The 21164-nt window shown below is 45.1% G+C and overlaps 2 protein-coding genes across 2 annotated transcripts in view; both read left to right on the forward strand.

Moving 5' to 3' along the window:
* The first annotated feature begins 5122 nt into the window (after positions 1–5122).
* On the forward strand, positions 5123–12781 carry LOC128404063 (T-lymphocyte surface antigen Ly-9-like). Its single transcript, XM_053369349.1, has 5 exons — positions 5123–5402; positions 7564–7944; positions 11096–11398; positions 12175–12282; positions 12705–12781. Exons 1-5 carry the CDS (start codon positions 5207–5209, stop codon positions 12779–12781), a joined length of 1065 nt encoding a protein of 354 aa, XP_053225324.1. The 5' UTR covers positions 5123–5206.
* Positions 12782–18942: 6161 nt separating this feature from the next.
* Positions 18943–21164, forward strand: part of LOC128403388 (SLAM family member 6-like) — a 58514-nt gene continuing 56292 nt past the window's right edge. The window contains exon 1 of the mRNA XM_053368117.1: positions 18943–19392. Within this exon, the coding sequence (XP_053224092.1) occupies positions 19320–19392 (73 nt within the window). The 5' untranslated portion in view covers positions 18943–19319. The remainder of the gene's footprint in view (positions 19393–21164) is intronic.

Genomic DNA, 21164 nt, shown 5'->3' on the forward strand with positions numbered 1-21164 from the left:
TCCCATCAGATGTCTAGGAAATAAACAACTACCTGACTTTTAGAAGACATCTGAAGGCAGCCCTGTTTAGGGAAGTTTTTAATGTTTGAAGTTTCATTGTGTTTTTAATATTCTGTTGGGAGCCACCAAGAGTGGCTGGGGAAGCCCAGCCAGATGGGCGGGGTATAAATAATACAATTATTATTGTTATTGTTATTAGATTTCCACATTATTAAAGTGGTCACAATATCATTACTATTATTTAGTATACCCAAATAATATATTTAATGAAATATATATAATTGAATACACAATTAACAGGTTTAAGGTATATATTTGTCAAACAGATAGATAGATGCATGGCATGGAAATGCAGGAGAACCCAGAATCATGGTGTGTGTATGAGATTCTGACCCCTGAAATCCTGCCAGATAAGATCTGAGTGCACAGAACAGGAGTCAAAGAGACTCCAAAATAATCGCTGCCACCTCTCAACCCTCCCGCACAGTCACAATCTGGACTATCCTTCTCCTAGTCCATCCTGGACGGGTGGAGGAAAGATGCAGAAAGTCATAGATCTGAGGTCCTCTTTCCTTATTGGTGTGTGTGTGTGTGTGTGTTTTGGATGTGGATCTTAAAAATCCAGATGATATTTTAAAAAATCTCCATCTTGCCAATCAAAAAACAGGAAGCTGAGTTTGCTCTTACCCACTAGGCGGGGTTTTCTGCACATGATTGCCCCCAACCTCTGCTGCACCTCCCCACCCCACTGATCCCCCTTCTCAAGCCCCCAGTCACACCCTTGACCTGCCACACTGGAGACAATGAGGAGCACAAACACACACACCCCAATTCACCACCACCACCAGCAGCAGCACCATTAGGTCCTTGCCACTCTTGCCCAGCCCTCCACTCCCTCCTTCCTGCAACTGGTGGGTTGGGGGCAGGGCTGGATTTAGGGTGACACAACTGATTCCCCCACACTGGGCACTGAGCTGAGAGGGCTGTTGTCAAGGGCTGATAGCAATAGGTATGTGGAAAATGAATTCCCATGCGCTCTGGAATTTGGCATGGTGTCCTGCTGCACCAGCAGGGATTCAGCCCTTCTAGCTACATGACCCGAAAAGCTGTCTGTGGACATACGCCAGCTCCCTCAGCCTGAAAATGAGATGAGTGCTGCAACCCCATAGTCTGCATACTTTGACTGGCCTTAACTGTCCAGGGTTTTTTTTTTTTACTTTTACCTATGTGTCAGTCAGTCGGTCAGTCGGTTTTATTGCACATAGCCAAAGGCTGCCGCAATGTACACAGAATCATTCAACAATTAAAAGAAAATATACTAGATTGATACAAAAAACTTGAAACATTTATATTATCAAGACATTAACTACTCTAAACAGAGCTATAAAAGTACCTTAATATACAAGTTAAGACATTAAACAATAAAATTTATAAGCTAAAATTATCACATGGCCACTAATATATTAAAAAATAATGTCAATTAATACAATGTGCAGTTTCATTATATTTTTACCTATGTGGAACCTCCATATGCTAGAAGGTCAGAGAGTGGAAGAGGGGCTGCTGCCTCTGTGCCCTTCCTTTGGCGTGCAATTTTCACTAGTGTATGCTTTCTTACACACAGTTTCTCCGTATACATACATTTTTGTGAACATGTAGTGATTGGAGAAGTGCCTCACAAAAACCCAGATTACAAAGGGTAGCTGCATTTCACAGGTAAAGGTAAAGGGTAAAGGACCCCTGGCAGTTAAGTCCAGTCGCGAATGACTGCAGGGTTGTGGCGCTCATCTCGCTTTACTAGCCAAGGGAGCCGGCGTTTGTCTGCAGACAGTTTTTCCGAGTCATGTGGCCAGCATGACTAAGCCGCTTCTGTTGAAACCAGAGCAGCGCACGGAAATACCATTTACCTTCCCACCGGAGCAGTACTTATTTATTTACTTGCACTTTGACATGCTTTCAAACTGCTAGGTTGGCAGGAGCAGGGACCGAACAACGGGAGCTCACCCTGTCACAGGGATTCGAACCGCCGACCTGCCGATCAGCAAGCTCAAGAGGCTCAGTGGTTTAGACCACAGCGCCACCCGCTTCCCACATTTCACACGTAAAGGTAAAGGGACCCCTGACCATTAGGTCCAGTTGCGAACGACTCTGGGGTTGCGTCGCTCATCTCACTTTCCCGGCCGAGGGAGCCGGCGTGCAGCTTCCGGGTCATGTGGCCAGCAGGACTAAGCTGCTAAACTGCTAGGTTGGCAGGAGCAGGGACCGAGCAATGGGAGCTCACCCCATCGTGGGGATTCGAACTGCCATTGCTGTTAAAGACTGGTAGTCATTGAAGAAGTAAACAATAAACATCTCAGAGAAAAAGTTTGTTGATCTTAACAAAATAACTAAAGCATATCTCCTTCTTAAAATACTATTTTGTGGTTAGTCTGTTTTAAGAAAATCCTCTAGCTCCCGTAAAGTCCTTTGAAAGGTCTCTATCGGTTGGAGGGAAAGAAACAGGCCAACCAGAGTACAAGAGCAAAGCGGCTAGTAAGACTGATCTTTATTATTTGAAAAGGGGAAAGTATTGCAACAGGGTCCCCACTCAGCACACAGGAGGGAGGAGCAAAGAACAAAGGAAAATCAGAATGTTGTACTATCTCCACATGGTCTGCCCGACAGGAGCATCAGTCATACACCAGAAATACATCATTAAAAGGAGGTACATCAGGTAAGTTCATAGGTCACAGGCAAGTCATTGACACCTCTTCGGGTGTTAATTTTTTGTTGTTTAGTCGTTTAGTCATGTTCAACTCTTCGTGACCACATGCACCAGAGCACACCAGGCACTCCTGTCTTCCACTGCCTCCCGCAGTTTGGTCAGACTCATGTTGGTAGCTTCAAGGATAAAGGTAAAGGGACCCCTGACCATTAGGTCCAGTTGTGGCAGACTCTGGGGTTGAAGCACTCATCTCGCTTTATTGGCCGAGGGAGCCAGCGTACAGCTTCTGGCTCATGTGGCCAGCATGACTAAGCCACTTCTGGCGAACCAGAGCAGCGCACGGAAACACCGTTTACCTTCCCGCTGGAGTGGTACCTATTTATCTACTTGTACTTTGATGTGCTTTCGAACTGCTAGGTTGGTAGGAGCTGGGACCGAGCAATGTGAGCTCACCCCGTCGCGGGGATTCGAACCGCCAACCTTCTGATTGGCAAGTCCTAGGCTCTGTGGTTTAACCCACAGCGCCACCCGCGTCCCATAGCTTCAAGAATACAGGGAGGCAAAAGGAGAGGCAGGTATGGATGGTCTTCTGTCTGTGTCAGGTTCAGGGAATTCTATTCCCCACCCCACACCCTGTGGGAGCATGAAGCAAGGAGAACATAGAGTGTCTTTAAATAAAGTGAGTTTATTCAATAAATTTAAATAAACATGGTGACAGACAAAGAAATCCAGCCAGTCTCTCGTAATGGCATTGCTCCAAATGAGCTCCTCCCGCCTCCATTCCTGGCAACAGCACTTCCCCTTACAGTGGCTTCCAGGAGCCTATTGTCCCTGAGTCCTTTGTTCTTGCACCTTCAATGAACGCCGAGTTCTGGGAGAAGGTGGGTCAGAAATATTCTCCAGGCTGCTCTCTCCTGGCCCTCCTCCCAGCTCCTACCTTCTGTTTGCCTGTCTCTGAGCTGTGACCTTCCTCAACCACCTGCTGTAATTCATTACAGTAGTACCTCGGATTAAGAACTTAATTCGTTCCGGAGGTACATTCTTAACCTGAAACTGTTCTTAACCTGAAGCACCACTTTAGCTAATGGGGCCTCCTGCTGCCGCCACGCGATTTCTGTTCTCATCCTGAAGCAAAGTTCTTAACCCAAGGTACTATTTCTGGGTTAGAGGAGTCTGTAACCTGAAGCTCATGTAACCTGAAGCGTCTGTAACCCAAGGTACCACTGTACTGCCTTCCTCTCCTCTGGAAGCTGTGAGAGAAGGAGGGTGGTGACCTCCACCATTCCTCCTCCTGAATCTCGTTCCCTTCAGTCCAGTCCCTGACTGTCACCTCAAGCACCTACCTTCTGGTCCTCGCCTTACTTATCCTAATATAAGTATAAAACAGGTAAGGTAAAGGTAAACATGCTAGCAATCACCTGCCATTGTCTTTCACCAGAATCCGCAGGGGACACATACTTCAGGAATGTGAGAAAGTAAGTGCTGAAAAGAGTCTGAGGCCTGGGTCTAGGGTCAACCATCTACAGATTTTTAGTGTCACATAGTTTCTTGTCTAAGTAATAAACCTTATTGTCTATATATCTCAGCTTTCTTGGGCTTATTTACACCAAGTAAATTACATGTGAGGTACATACAATATAGTCGACACCATTTGACAGTCATTTGTGAATGAGTCCTTAGTGTTCAATGAATGAGTGAGGTGGTTTGACATTTGTGAATTGGTTGATATTCACTGTCGATGCAGTAGATGCCAATGTATAGCTGTCAGAATTTCACTGCAGTTTGGGGAAGCAAATCTGTCTTATATGTAAGTATCAATTTATTATACGCATTTTCCATTCAGACTTCAGATTTTCTCTTAAATCAATCCTATTGCATTTTGATGCAATTTAAATGCTTGTCAGCCTTCCAGACAAAACACTTTTCTTGGTCGGCTCAGTAATGTTGTTCCAACATTAAAAAAGGAAAGAAGATCAATGAGAGAGAGAATATAGCACAGGGAAGTAGGTTGGCTTAGAAATGTTGTTCCAAAATATAAAGATAACTAAAATGCCACAGGCACGCATAGAGTAAAAATACCATTGAGAAATTTGAGCCTGGCAAGGGATATCCTATCCCTCAAGGGGGTGTGTGGGTGTGTGTTGGTGTGTTTCTGACCAGCTTATAAATGTGGTGCCAACATTTTAAAAAATGGTAACGGCAGAGTAACAATCACTGAAGATAAAAAAAGGTAAAGGTAAAGGACCCCTGGATGGTTAAATCCAGTCAAAGGTGACTATGGGGTTGCGGCACTCATCTTGCTTTCAGGCTGAAGCAGCTGACGTTTTTCCAGAGACAGCTTTCCGGGTCATGTGGCCAGCAGGACTAAACCACTTCTGGCAGAACAAAAACACTGTGACAGAAGCCAGAGCACACAGAAAAGTCCAAGAAGACAGGAAAGAGCAAGAATCACTCTCAGAGAGAACTAAAGATAATTGCAGCTGCTTATTGTTGACATTACCGATGTCTGCTTTGTGTTGTTGCTGGGATGTCAGAGGACAAATATCAGTCTGCAAGCTGAGAAGATCAACTCTGCTCTTGCCTCACCAGCAGACATACCTGAGACTCCCTCCACAATCAGACAGAAAAGTTAAAGAAGACACTTGCAGAAGCCTCAAGATCCTTCTCGTATTCAAGCTGTTAATCTACTCTTCCTTTGGTAAGTCCTTCAGGACTTATACAGCCCTCAAGCCTCTCAATACATAGAAACATTGTAAGTCTGTTTTGTTCCAAAGGGGTAAATAATTGACAATGATAAAGTTCGTTACTGGTTCCCTGTTGCTTATTTGCATGGAATTGCAAAGCATGGCTCACTGATAAAACCCTCTCTGCGCCTGAACCCCTCCCCGCAAAGCTGTGCTCTTGAAGAGACCCTGCATGCCCTTCCTCACATTGTTGGGAACAACTTTTAGAGTGTGCTGTGACACCTAATCGCTACTGAACATCCCTCAGATTGTGGTATTTGTACAAATTAAAAAGGGAGCTGTGGATAAGGACACTTTTGATGTAGGCTTCAAATTATAAGCCAGTTTGTACCAACTAAACATTAGGGAGAACTCTGTGACAGTTGCGGACTCTGCTTCATTTAAGATTTTAAAACAGATGTTGGGTCGCCATCTGCCAGGGAACCTTTAGCTGAGATTCCTGCATTGCTGTGGGTTGCACTAGATGAGTCTATGAATCTATTTTAAGTTCTCGGGAGTCATTGGGCAGGATGCCTGGAATGAGCTCCTCAGCATCAGCATATATGGTGTCCTGTGGATGCAGTACCCTTGTTCCAAGAAGCATTTGGATGAGGATGATCTGGAGCCCCCAGAAATTTCTAGCACTCAGGAACACCCCAGAACAATGTTCAAGCAGGACCTGGGACCGTCAAAGAAGAAACAAGGAAGAGGAGGCAGAACAGCCCCTAAGCCCCTGGGAGTGATGGAATCTTAAGAGGCAGAATAAGATCATCACAATCAGTAGAAGGGACCAATCTGACTCAGCCTCCAGAGAGGCGGGACAGTCCTGGAAGGGAATAACAAAAAGGTGTCCAGTCCCCCTCTTCCACATGCCTAGGAGTGCTTGGCTGCAGAGCAGGGCTCCTTTTGAGTAAAGGGCTATTTGTGAGGAGGACCTCAGTGGTGCCTGGATGGGAGTTCTGGCAACTCTGCCTTAAAACCCTCAAGAGGAGGCAGAGAGCGCTGCTGAAAAGATGTTTCCCTTCCAACCCTGATCTTTTCCTGCACTGCCTCCCTGTGGCCATGCCTCTTAGCCGTGCCTTTGCCTATGTTCTTGCCTGAACTGCTGCCTCGCTGTGGCCAGATCTTGCAGTACAACTCTGCCTCAATTGCTTCACTTCAACCAGACTGTGGGCTACTCTTAAGCTTGCCTGTTCCTCCTTATCTGAACTGTGTGCTTGTGGCCTTTGCTGTGGATTCTTGCCAGCCTGAACCTGTGGAAACAGGACATTTGAGAGTGCATATACCAGCATGGGGTCTAATAATAATAATAATAATAATAATAATAATAATAATAATAATTGTATACTGCTCTTCATCTGAAGACCTCAGGTCAAAACGGTCAGTTTGCATTTTTAGTGCAGAAAGTATGGATCTGATGTGTAAAGATCTTTCCAATTCTAATTAATTCAAGAAGGTTATGGAAGCTTCTCTTTGTCAAAGAAACAAGCAGAAGGTTCCGGATGTTTGGGTTACAGTACAGCTGGTTTGACTACTGTAGTTCTCTTGTCTCTTTCTGTCAAGGTCTTGCTGATTATAAAAGGAGCCAGTGTTTCTCTTTCTATCTCTTTTCCTTCTGGTGTGATGTTCTGTACATAGTATGCTTAGTGTTAAGGTTTAGACTTATTATAAGTTATTGTAAGTTTAAGTGAAGTCTGCTGCAACTGGATTTCTTATGGACAGTGCCAGTCCTGAATGTTTTGGATTGGTGACCATTTTGCTCATCTGCCTTCAGTAGCAGTAAAGCTCTGCTGGATGAAATAATAATTGCCTCTGGCCTATTTTTTGGGAATCCTGCAACATGTTTAAGTTGCTGCTCTGCTAACTATACATTGGAATCTACTCTGGATCAATATTGAGTAGAATTCCATGAAAAAAACACAGCATAAAAATACAAGAACACAAAATGCATAATAAAAACAAGAACAAAAGAAACCAACACTGCAACTCCCACTCCGCCTCCCCCACCAATTTCATTACCATTGTAGCTCACTCAGCTCTTCCTCTGGCTCAGACAATGGTGGTGATGAGAGTGAGGAGTGATTGGTGCTAACCCATGTCCTTGTTCATCTTTCCCCTCCTCTCCTGCCCCAATAGGCACTTTGAGTCAAGCAGCAGAGGATCTGACCTATCACGTGAACGGGATCCTGGGAGGATCAGTATTCCTTTCTTTAAATGCACCCCCAGCCCAAAAAGTGGTCAAAATTGAATGGGCCTTCCACCCCACATCTGGGGATCCATACCTGCTTGGTGAGTTCAGGGATGGAAAACTGGATCAGTCAAATTTCAGGAGCCAGTATGAACAACAGATGGAAACTGAGGATGCCATTGCATTGAGGATCAAGAACTTGGCAATGGTTAATGAGACCACGTTGAGGATCAAGAACCTGACAATGGAGCACGGTGGGCTCTATGAAGCTCGTACCTGGATTAACTCTGCGCTGTTCCAAGAACACCACTTCATCCTCACTGTTTATGGCAAGTAATGATTTCTCTCTTTTTTTTAAAAAAATATATTTATTGAAATTTTCAAAAAAATAAAATAAAAAAGAAAGACAAAAAAGAGAAAAAAGAAGAAGAAAAAGGAACAATTAAGAAAGTTTACATTGCTTACTTTCCATAACCAATTTCCTTGACTTCCCCACACCTGCCCTTCTTGTATTCCAATTCCATTTTTTAGCTCAGCAAATTCTTATCCCCACACTTTACCTTATTTTCTCTAATTCATTTTAATTAACCAATTTTAACTTATGAGCCTCAATCTTTATATATCAATACTTATTCTTAAAAAACTTTTCCTAAATTCGCCCCATCAATTTAACTAACCCATTTTAACTTAAAAACCTCAATCTTTATACGTCAGCACTTATTCTTAACAATCTTTTTCTAAGGTCGGCCCCAATTCCCTTCCCTGAAATCCCCATTTTTATGTTAGTGGCAAAACCAACTTAATTAAAACAAAATATATTTATACACCCTTTGGATTCCCAAAGCCCCACCACCCCCTTTCCCGGATTCGAACCCCAACCAAAGTCCATCAGTCCATCTGCAATCAGCCTGGCGACCTCACGTCTGAGGCACTCGACTCTCTCTCAGTTTCTCTCTGCCGGTTTTTTTGATAGTCCTTTATTTTAAATTCCGAATCTCGAAGAAGCTCTGTTCCAATAAGGTCCATATTTCTTCCAGCCAGACCTCCATATTTAACAATGGAGCCAAGATCTTGTTTCTTACTTCTCATAGGTCCAAATGTCCCAAAGGCTCCAATTTCCACATTAGCCAAAATTGTATTCCATATGTCTTCAGATCTCCATATAAGGAGATCTCTCCAATTTCCATTCTTCAATTCAAACCAAATTTTCATCATCCTGTTCTTATTTTCCTTTGTATCCATCTTAACAGGCCTCTGGCTCTCCTTAATCATCTGCGACATCATAGCTCCTCCTTCTTTTCCCTTCAGATCATCATGTTCCTCTTTAAACACATTCTCAGATGTCTCAAATTTCTTTTCTTGTTTGGCTGTACGGATTTTTAGATCAACAACAACGCTTCCCTGTTCATCTGCAGGAGCTTGAATCATATCCCTTCCAGGCTCAGCAACTTTATTTACTGTTCCCTTCAGTATTGAGACGTTTATAGTCAAAACATCCGTCTGTTCCTGCAGTTTTCCCAGGAGAGAGAAGGTCTTCTCCAGTTCAGCCAGTATTTTTCCACTTACAGCCATTTTTGTAATGTCCTGAACCCCCTCTAGAGGGATTCTAGTTTCTTAATGTCTTCCAATTCCCACCCAAAAGCCAAGTTAGCCTTTTCTTCTTTATTTTAACAGTTTGTTACCAAATTGTAGCGAATATAACCAGCAAAGTCAGCAAAAACAAAGTTTCCTTTTTCTTCCAACTTTGACAGCTAGTTTGACAGCTGTCAAAGTCTTTATGTCTCTTCCGCAGGCTTTCTCACCGATCGCTCCTGGGTCTTGGGGGAGGGGTGAATTCCGTTCTCAATGTTAGCTCTTATCCTCCAGCACAATCACTTAAATTGCCCCAATGTAAAGTTAATTGCTTTTCTCCACAAAGAAGAAAGGTATTCTCACAACCTTAGTAATAAAATCCTTGCTTTACGATGTTTACAAAGCGGGTAGGCGGACTTCCTTTTAACACCTTACCCGATCGTGCCTAATTCCCAAAGAAAATTTCCCTTTTAAGTCGAATTACCGTGTTACTCACGGGTCGTTACTTTTAATCCAAATGTTCAGAGGAAGAAGTTAGCGCTCTCCGTCCATGGCATGCGGCTTCACTCAGCTGGGGAAGCAGTGGACTCACAGCACCACGCCGCTCTCCGTCCCCCGTTCCAGAGCCTTTAAAAAGGCTCCTTTGCGGGTCGGGGGGCACAAATGGTGCCCGCCGAGTCACCAGGTCCACAGGCTTCAGCGCCTGTGGTTTCTAAGGGTCCCCGCGTCACCGCCGCGGCAGAACCCGACCCCTGTTGAGCCGATTCCCTCCGGAGCTCGGAGGGAATCCGCCATTAGACGATGGCGCCAACCCGGAAGTCTCCTATGGCAAGCAATGATTTCACCATCTTTGTCAGTTTGTAGTGGAGCTGAGCATAGAATGGGAAGATCATGAGATGTGATGGGGAACCTTTGTCAGCCTGAGGGCCACAGTCTCACCTAGACAACATTCCAGGGGCCACATGCCAGTGGGGCACAAAATCAGAGGAAATAAGTGTGTGGAGAATTGAGTCTGAATGTTACTGTTCTACAATATGCTAGTTTCTTCACATGTGTGCAACCCCCATCCTCCTTCCAGGAAGCAAGGGGCATCATCAAGATTCAGTAATACTTTTCAGCCAGACAAAAGAACTCAAGTAAGGTGTGAATCAAGGCCAGTGAGAGGAGTATGTCTGGGAAAGATATATGGCTCTGGGAAAGGACTCTGGGAGAGAGTCCTGAGGGCCAGATAGAGATGCTTGGAGGGACATATTTGGCCTCTGGGCCCAAAAGCCCCCACCCGTGCCCTACACAGTTACCAAGAGGCATGTGGGGCACGAACTCCTAATGTAATGATCCCAGGCAGGCAAGGAAGCCCCGATAAGAATTCATGAGTCTCTGGCAGTTTTATGGTACGTTTATTTGCAATTAACTTGCTGAGCGTGGCTCCGAGCCTGCTGCTCTTTGCTATGAGTTGGTCACTCTGAGTCTCCGCCCCTATCGCAACAAGAAGGATGCCAAAGTCCAGTCCTTCCTCTTTTGTACTTCTGTTGTATTTTAACATTTCCAGCTCTTCTGGTTTGGGGAAGAGGTGGGTGAACTTCCCTCCACACACTATAAAACATATCCCTCTAAATGTTGCTTGCCTCCTGGTTGCATAGCAACCCCCTCAATGTCATCTATCTCCTCCCCTCCCTCTGTCTGTGAGTTCTCTGAGTCTGCTGCTCTATCTGAGTCTGGGAATTCTTGATGAAGTGGTGCCGAACAAACTCACTTCTGCTCTGTCTGTGGCTGCAACCCCTCATCTCCAGAGTCAGGCTCTGGCTCCCTCTATACTGGCATCCCTTCATCTCCAGAGTCAGACTCTTCCTAGGCATTCAGTTCAGCCACATCCCTGAAACCTAATCACTTTCATTTCTGTTAAAACAGAGCCAGTGCCAAGACCATGGATACAACATAAGGTACAATCCAAGACTCCAGAAGGCTGCAATGTGTCCTTACAGTGCCAGGCACCTGTAAAGGAGGAATACACTATCTCCTGGAAAAGTGGGAATCCCCCCAGGGTCTTAGTAGGAGGTTTGGATAAGTACTGGCTTTCTGACAATGGAAGGAATCTCCACGTCTCCTGGCGAAAAAGCTCTTCTGACTCCACATTCACTTGCCTGGTCAGCAATCCTGTTGATCGAAACCGTGCCTCATTTGACTTGCTCAAAATCTGTGCAAGTGGGGAAGGTAAGAAATGTATCATCCCTTTCATAACCCACTGCTTCTGCTTGGAGTGGTGAATACTCAGACAGTCCCTCAAGATAGGGATTGTATAAGCAAACACTCCTCCTTCCTTGCGAGCTTCTTAGCAGGTTTGGGCCAACACAGCTCTGCTTGCAGACTATGCTTCACCCTATGAGTTGCTGCTCCTGAGATTAAGAGTCTTGTGCTCTACCAACTAAGCTATCCTGCTGCTTTCTTCTTTGATTCCTAGGCTGAGAAATTGCCCTGGGACCCACAAAAGTGAAAGCAGCAATGATATCTGAAGAACCATGCAATTCTTAGAGCATCTTCTCCCTGCAATGGGACTCCCAGAATCCCCAGCAGGACTCAGGTGCTTTGCTTGCTATTCCTGCTACAGTGAATCACATGACCCGGAAAAACTGTCTTCAGACAAACATCGGCTCCCTCAGCCAGAAAAGCAAGATGAGCGCCGCAACCCCAGTCTGCGACTGGACTTAACTGCCAGGGGCCCTTTACCTTTGTAATGTACATCTCTTTTTTTTGCCAAATTATGTCATGAAAATTAGGGTGCACATTAGATTTGATGGTGCATTTACATTTGCCAGCAAATACTTTTTGGGTTTCAAGGTTTTGAAAATTGAGGTGTGCAATAGTTTTGATGGCTCATTCAATTTGTGTAAATACAAGTATTTGTTCTGCTTCTCTTAGTCACATAGGGGAGGTCCCTTTGGTGGCTGTTGTTGCAGTGCATTCCAAGAGCCTCTTATTGCTTGTTGCAGGTGGACAACAAAAGTACTGGGGGATCCTGCCGCTTCTCGTCTGTGCTGTTGGAGGTTCTGCATGTTTGATAATGATATGGAAGAAGAAAAAGTTGGGAAAGGAGAAAGGTAGAACCATCTCTGTTAATCTCCTTAATCACCTGGTATTGAGGCTGACTGCCAAATGTGTGCCTGCCTCTCCCTTGCTCCTCTTGAGAGTATGTTTCCAAGAACAATTCAAAGTGTTGGTGCTGACCTTTAAAGCTCTAAACGGCCTCGGCCCAGAAGACCTGAAGGAGCATCTCCACCCCCATCTTTCTGCCCGGACACTGAGGTGCAGCACCGAAGGCCTTCTGGAGGTCCCCTCCCTGTGAGAAGCCAAGTTACAGGGAACCAGGCAGAGGGCCTTCTCGGTAGTGGCACCCGCCCTGTGGAACACCCTCCCACCAGATGTCAAAGAGAAAAACAACTACCAGACTTTTAGAAGACATCTGAAGGCAGCCCTGTTTAGGGAAGCTTTTAATGCTTGATGCACTACTGTTTTTTAATAGATGCTGCTTCTGCGATGCAAGCTCAAGAGGGCTCTCCTGCGCCCTTCCTCAGAGGAGACCCCCCCAAAAGGTGGTAATGACCGAGATGAGCATGCACAGTAAGGAAGGCTGGAGGACCAGGTAAGATGTTTGGAAGTCACGTAATACTATGGCATTATTTTTTAACATTTGCTAGTACTACTAGGAGTAGTCAGGGCTTCTTCTTTTTTTTTTCCCAGCCAGAACGCTCTGGAACAGAGTTCATTTATCCACTCACCTTGAAACACCATTGCAGGTGGTTGGAACAAATGACGCTCAAGATCACTTCCAACTCTTCAATTCTATGATTCAAATCATCTGAGAGGAGTGGTTGGCTGCTAGCCGTGATGGCTATGCTCTGCCTCCGTGGTCAAAGGTAATAATGCTTCAGAATACAAACTGCAGGAGGGGAGAGTGTGTCAGTTTGATTTCATAGTACCAAAAGCATTGATCTGATGAGTAGAGATCTTTCCTGTTCTAATTAATTAAGAGGATTCTGGAAGCTTCTCTGTGTGAAAGAAACAAGCAGAAGGTTCATGATGTTTGGCTTATTCCTTCAGAGGAGCTGAGCACAGCTCGCTTAAAATGGTTCTATTATCTCTTTCTGTCAAGGTCATGCTGATTATAATAATAAGGCCAGACAGAGCCTTATTTCACTTCTTTCTTTCTTTCTTTCTTTCTTTCTTTCTTTCTTATGTGGTATTCTGTGTATATAGTGTTAAGGTTTAGACTTACTATAAGTTATTCTAAGTTTAAGGTAAGTCTGCTGCAACTGGATTTCTTATGGGCAGTGCCAATTCTGAATGTATATGAATTTGTGACCATTCTGCTCAATTGCCTTCGGTAGCAGTAAAGCTCTGCTGGATGAAATATTAATTGTTTCCAGCATTTGGAAATGTAAAGAAAAAGAAGGATCTTTTTACCCCAATGGTGGGAATGTAAGAAAGTAAAAAACTTCTGGAAAATGATAGATAATGAGATGAAAAAGATGTTGAAATATACATTTATTAAAAAAACCAGTAGCATTTTTACCTGGCATTGTAGGGGATGATATTAATAGACAAGATTGTAAATTGTTTTTATATGCAACAATGACAGCAAGAATATCATTGAAACAAAAATGGAAACAAGAAGAATTACCGATGAAAGAAGAGCGGCAAATGAAATTAATGCACTATGAAGAATTAGATAATCTAACAGGAAGGATTCAAAACCTGCAGGAGATTCTTAGAGGACTGGAGGAAATATTTGAACTATCTGAAAAGCAATTGTAATAAAGAGATTACGCTAGTAGGACTGCAAGACGTTTTGTAAGGAGGATTATGCAAAATATTGCAAGGAAGACTATGAAGAGAATATTTGTTAAGGACAATTAAAAGTAACAGAGAAATTAAGAAATGCAGATTTAGTGATAAAGAGTGGAAAATCTTCAGAGGTAGTTGGCGGAAGTCTAAAACATTGTATAAGATAAAAATGTATGTCAAATGACTGTTGGAAATGATATGTTAAAAAAATTAATAAAAATGTGTGTGTGTATTAATTGTCTATGGTCTATTTTTTGGAAATCCTGCAATGTGTTCAAGTTTTCACTCTGCTAACTATACGCTGGAATCTGTTCTGGATCAATATTGAATAGAATTCCATGACAGAGTGCTCAAGTGCAAATTCCTATGTATAATACATCAAATTATCTGCCTTCATGTACAGTAGACAGTAGATATTCTATATTTTGAAAGTAGGCTAGGGTCAGTTATTTAGTGATAGCAAATATGTGTATTAGCATTAGGTAGAAGGAATAACAATGCTGTCCTTTAGGAAAAGATACTGCCTTTCCCCCTTTTTTAGACATTGAGGCAGGTTGGGATATATTCTAGTTTCTATTGGCTCTGACCAGAGGGGAAGAAACCTCCCTTCCCCCTTTGCAATCTAGTTTCAGTCTAGTTCTTGCATATGCAGGAAGAGGGGCAAACTCATTTGTTCTTACAGAATTCCATAGAGAACTTCATAAAATACTTCTAACCATCTTCATTCAGAGCCAAAGAACAACCTATTGGAATGTGAGTAATATTTCTACATGTGCTTTGATTATCTTCAATAAATCTACATATGAGAGCTTTGTGGAGTTTTGTTGAATACTATCCAGACTGGGAGAGAAGTTTCAGGACTGAACAGTGGGCAATATTCTTGACAGAACCCCATGCAAAACAGCAGGCTTCTATAATGATCTGAAGGCATTCGCTTTAAAAAAACAACAGCCCAATTTTTGCTTACAGTTTTCTTTGGTAGTAACCATTTATACCCCATAACAAAAAGAAGAGGGAAAGTGGTGCTCAGAGTGGAGCAACTAAATTCTTAGAAGGAGCCCTTATCTCTGATCAGCCTCACACTGTTTTTGATCAAGGCTGCTGACCTCTGTTTGGCAGCTGTATCTCAAAACATCATCTTCTAGTAAAAGCAGAGCAAAATTTTAAGCTAATTTCTGATCATCTTCTTTATTTATTTATCTTGCTGGTTGCTTGTCACCCAAAGGTCTCCAAGAGACCTTCACATTAAAGAAAAATATATGTACATACATAAAACCATGGAGGGAAGGGGTAATGTGATATGTTCATATTTTGTATAACATACACCTTAAACAAAATCAAAAAGAACACACCAGTCACATAAAAAGTAACAAACAAGATTAGCAATACTCAGACAATTAACAAAGCAATTCTCCCTCCCACTAATAAGTAGATGAACATACCTCATCCTTCAGTCCAAACACCATTCCATTGGAACTAACCCCTCCCCTTAACCTCCCTACCCAGAGTTATGGAGTCTGGCCAGCTGCTGTCAATCCAGGGCCCTCCTCCAGGGAGGATCTGGCATCTCTCCTCTCCCTACATAGGTGAGCCCAGGGCTAGATTTAGGTTTGATGAGGCCCTAAGCTACTGAAGGTAATGGGGCCCTTTATATGTCCAGCTGTCCTTAAAAAGGTAAAGGGACCCCTGACTGTTAGGTCCAGTCGTGGCCGACTCTGGGGTTGCGGCGCTCATCTCGCTTTATTGGCTGAGAGAGCTGGTGTACAGCTTCCGGGTCATGTGGCCAGCATGACTAAGCCGCTTCTGGCGAACCAGAGGAGCACACGGAAATTCCGTTTACCTTCCCGCCAGAGTGGTACCTATTTATCTACTTGCACTTTGACGTGCTTTCGAACTGCTAGGTTGGCAGGAGCAGAAACTGAGCAACGGGAGCTCACCCAGTTGCAGGGATTTGAACCACCAACCTTCTGATCGGCAAGCCCTAGGCTCTGTGGTTTAACCCACTGCGCCACCTGCGTCCCTCCAGCTGTCCTTAGTCAACAACAAATTGCCGCTTTTTCTGTTGAATATATGCTATATAGTAATTTATGGACCTAATAGGTATATAAAGCCATTTGCACATAACAAAATATGTATTTTATCAAAGTAATTGTTGAACTGAAATAGAATTAAGAAGTATATGAATAGTGAAATACATTTAAGAAGAAGTATATTAATAGTGAAATAATTAAGCTCTAACTTAAAATGGTTTTTTATTCATAACAAACTACAAGCACTCTTTAATATTAGGCACAACAGCTTGACCTACATTCAACTGTGCTGCGCTGCAGTCTGCATGCTACATGTTGCCCTGCAACCAGTCCATGCAGAATGTGGGCACACTATATATAGAAATGAGCTAACCAGGGATATTTTAGGGAGCAGACTAACCCATTACTTACACCATAGGAGCCTACAGAACACAAAACACTGCTGTTGTATGTAGGTTTTATTTTATTTGTTTTTAGCCTATATTTTGGAAATGTACATCCAGGTTTTTTTCCTTTAAATTTTTTGACCTCCCCCCCCCCCCCGCCCCGAGAGTGGGGCGCTAACCTATAGCTTGTTTAGCTTATACGTAAATCCGGCACTGGGTAAGCAGCAGCAAAGCCAAGCAGGGAGATGGTGGCAAATATTTTACCTGTTTTGCTGTTATTTAGTTCCAAGTAGGAACTTTGGAAACAGGTGTGGCTGTCAGGGGAGGTGACTATTACTAGCAGAACTCTGAATCTCCCACTACAGCTGGACTTCAGACACCAATGAGCACCTTGAACTGGGCTCAGAAACAAAATTGGAAGCAACTGAAGGAACACGCAGAGGTCGCGAGACGAGAGAGACGTAACTTACTGGATTCCTTTATTAGCAATAGATGTATTTTCTCTGGGTGACTTCCAGGCAAGGAAACCAGCTGGCAAGACTGAACGCAGAATACCAAATGCAGCAGACGCGTTCACGCACAAATGTCCGTGGCGGAAAGTGAAACGTTGTCGTGGGACTTGCATAGTGACACTAAAAATTCATTCAGGCAGCTGCGCGCGTGTATAAAAGGGAAAAGGGAGGCGCTAGAATGCGACAGGCGGGAGAGAAAAGGGGGACGAAAAGGGAAAAGAGGGGAAGCAGATAGAGGAGAGAGGAAAGAAGGAAAGACAGAAAGAAAGATAACATGCAAACGAAGACGAGAGAAACCGGCGAGGAATTGCAGAGGAAAGGAAGGACAAAAATAAGCTAAGAAGAGAGGGAGACAGGAAGGATCTGGAAAGAAAGAGCGGGAATGGAGAAGGAAAATAAAAACACCGTCTGGAAAGCGGGAGTGGGTGTAGCCAAGGGGGGCAACTGCCCCCCAAATAAGTAAATCAACACAAATACTTAACAGAGGTTCTCCCCCCCACCAACATAAATCCTGAAGAGGCTCCTCCATGTCCTGCCTGGGAGGGGAAAATGCGCTGAGGGGGGAGGGAGGATATTTCGGGGGGTCTCGGATTTAGCCCAGCGCCGGTATCCAGCAGCAGCAGCAGCAGCAGCAACAGCCTCGCCTCCTCGCCGCCCGCTTTCGTCCTGTCTCAAATTAAGGTAAAGGTACCCCTGCCCGTACGGGCCAGTCTTGCGTGGCAAGTCCCCTCCCCCATGTGAAATGAAGACACCGGACACAGAATTTTAGGTTAATGGGCATAAAAAGGCCACAACTTTATTGATTACAGAATTGGAAGGTATTGGCCTTAGGCATTGGCTCCTATCGACTACCCGGCATGGGGACCGGGGAGGGTTGTCCACAAACCGTGGGAGTCCTGTTGAAGTACGCCAACTAGGATCCCACGGGTGTCACCGCTCTGGGGCGTGCCGGAGGCCCTTACCTCCCTAGGTTTCGGACAGGGCCACGCCCCTCGGAGTCCTCTACCGGACTACCGGACTACCCTTACTTTTGGGGAAGGTGATGGCGCTTCCTTCCCCCCTTCATTTGCATAACAATTGACCCCTGCCAATGCCTAACCGCCAATACCATTTGGTAAGTCCTTGGGAGAGGGAGGGAACTCTTTGCAAATGCCGGGGGGAGAATGCCGTCTTTTGTGAAGGGGAAATAATTGGCCAAGGGGAGGCTGGTGCCATTTCCCACTTCCTTCTCTGCCCAGAAGTTCAAAATGCTGCTTAGACCGTCTTGCCTAGTCTTAAATAGGCTAGGCTACGCCTCCCCGGCCCGCTGATTGGCGGGCCGGGTCACTGACACGCCCGGGGATTCCCTAACCACGCGGGGGCAAGGGCCAGCCCCCGCGTGTGAGATGTGGGAGGGATTTCTGCCCGCAACCCCCTCTCCTCCCAGGTCGGAAATGGCTTTGCCAGACTCTGGGGTTGTGCGCTCATCTCACTCTAGAGGCCGGGAGCCAGCGCTGTCCGCAGACACTTCTGGGTCACGTGGCCAGCGTGACAAGCTGCATCTGGCGAGCCAGCGCAGCACACGGAACGCCGTTTACCTTCCCGCTGGTAAGTGGTCCCTATTTATCTACTTGCACCCGGGGGTGCTTCTGAACTGCTAGGTTGGCAGGTGCTGGGACCGAATGACGGGAGCGCACCCCACTGCGGGGATTCGAACCGCCGACCTTTCGATCAGCAAGTCCTAGGTGCTGAGGCTTTTACCCACAGCGCCACCCGGATCCCTCAAATTACCTCTCTTCTAATATGTCCTGTGTACGCTGGAGAGAGTGCAGCGGAGGAGGAGCAGGAGAGGGAGGCAGAGAGCATTTTCTAGCGCTGAGCACTGGGCAGTGAGTGGTCAGCGGCGGGAGGGGGCATGGGTTTATTTCTAGGGGCAAAACTCACGGGCCAGCCACGCACACGGGATACCTTAAAAATCCCCTGTGCTATGACAAACGTCTGACTCAAGTTGTGATGTGGCCTCGCGGTTTTAAAAGCCTGGCTCAGGCTGAAATGGTGCCACTGATAACTCCGGGCATGCAAATGGCACAATTTCTTAGGACAAGAAGTAGCACCAGAAGACTCTTTTGGACCTTACCAGGCTCTCATCTTCTCGAGGAGAAGAAAGACTGCGCACTCAGTCGGGACAAGCAACAATCGGGGTTCCTGGGGATCGCAATTTGTTCTGATTTAGAGCTATAGAGTGGGAATTACCTGGGAAAGGAGCGCGCAGGTGGGAAACCGCTGAGACCCCGACATTCTAGGCGCAGGACAAGAGGAAGTGTGGGCGACGCCTTGTACGAAAGGCATTGGACTGAAAACAAAGCTCTCTTCGCTCCAAGCCAAAATGATTGTGGAAGTCGCGAGCAGAAGCCTCCTGGCCATCCTTCTCTTCGCTCCATGGATCTGTACTTCATTTGGTAAGTCCTTGGGAGAGGGAGGGAACTCTTTGCAAATGCCGGGGGGAGAATGCAGGCTTTTGTGAAGGGGAAATAATTGGCCAAGGGGAGGCTGGTGCCATTTCCCACTTCCTTCTCTGCCCAGAAGTTCAAAATGCTGCTTGGAAGTCCTGGCCTCTGCCCAAGACCACCATGAGAAGCACAGCAAGCCAAGAAACTGTTGAATGGTTTCTTTAAATATTAAGGTTCCTTATTGTTTCACAAGATGTGTATCTCTTTAAAGGCCAGAGCAAATATCACGACTTAGTTTTAGAGCTGCGAAGTAGTATAGCAGATGCTGTTAAGTTGTGTTAATTAAGCTGTGTTAGCAGTTGGATATAAAGTAGATAGATAGATAGATGATAGATGATAGATAGATAGATAGATAGATGATAGATAGATAGATGATAGATAGATAGTAAGTATATAAAGAGCAGTGCGTACCTCTCTCGTACCCTGGTGAATGGGTCATACTTATAGATGTAATGTAATTTAATGTAAGAGGAGTTTTTGTAATTAAAGCCAAGCAAAAGTTATTTTTGCTTTTCTTCGTTGTTTCCTGAACCTGTGCTCTCCCAGCACGCTTTCTGCAGCGCAATTAATCTGCTAAATACGCAAGAGAAACAAGCCGATAGATCCCACTGTCGTGGCTGTTTTTAAACTCAGCTGCTTTGAAAGAGGAGAATCCAGCCTTATGTTTCCCACAAGGCAAAAAAAGAATCAGCAAGGATCTGTCTGGTTCTGGTGCAAGGAATGAGATTCAGGAGTTTGGGGTTTCTAGCGAGAGTTCTGAGCCTGCATGGGAGTCCCAAAGAATTTCCCCCACTCACCTGCTAAGCTATGATGTGGAGGTGGAGAATCTTCCAGCTATTGGCAGAAATCCCTGTCCCTTGCTGGAGTCTCTGGCCTGAAGGTGGGCACTCCTCTTAGCCAGTCTTGAGCATAAGCTTTCCTCTTGGTGAGCCACCTTCTAATTGCAAGCACCACCAAGTAGGCATCTCCTTCTATATCCTCCCGCCTTCTGGAATAGCTCCTCTGTGCCCTGCTCATTCCCCCTGGGCAGGAAAGAAGCAGCCTCCTCAGGATATGTGGGGAGCAAGGAAGGGATGGCTCTGCTCCATAATCTCAGCTCCCACTTCCTCCCATTCAAAGTCCTTTTCCTCAAATGCAGAGTACAAGAGTAAAGCAGCTAGTAAGACTGATCTTTATTATTTCCAAAGGGGAAAGTATTGCAACAGGATCCCCACTCAGCACACAGGAGGGAGGAGAATCCAGAACAAAGGGAAATCAGAATGTTATACTATCTCCATGTGGTCTGCCTGACAGGAGCATCAGTCATACACCAGAAATACATCAGTAAAAGGAGGTACATCGGATAGAGTGACAGGTAAGTTCATGTTGTTGTTTAGTCGTTTAGTCATGTCCGATTCTTCATGACCCCCTGGACCAGAGCACTCCAGGCACTCCTGTCTTCCACTGCCTCCTGCAGTTTGGTCAAACTCATGCTGGTAGCTTTGAGAACACTGTCCCACCATCTCGTCCTCTGTCGTCCCCTTCTCCTTGTGCCCTCCATCTTTCCCAACTTTGGGGTCTTTTCCAGGGAGTCTTCTCTTCTCATGAGGTGGCCAAATTACTGGAGCCTCAGCTTCAGGATCTGTCCTTCCAGTGAGCACTCAGGGCTGATTTCCATCAGAATGGAGAGGTTGGATCTTCTTGCAGTCCATGGGACTCTCAAAAGTCTCCTCCAGCACCAG

This window comes from Podarcis raffonei, chromosome 16, assembly GCF_027172205.1.
Source record: "Podarcis raffonei isolate rPodRaf1 chromosome 16, rPodRaf1.pri, whole genome shotgun sequence".
Classification (NCBI taxonomy): Eukaryota; Metazoa; Chordata; class Lepidosauria; order Squamata; family Lacertidae; genus Podarcis; species Podarcis raffonei.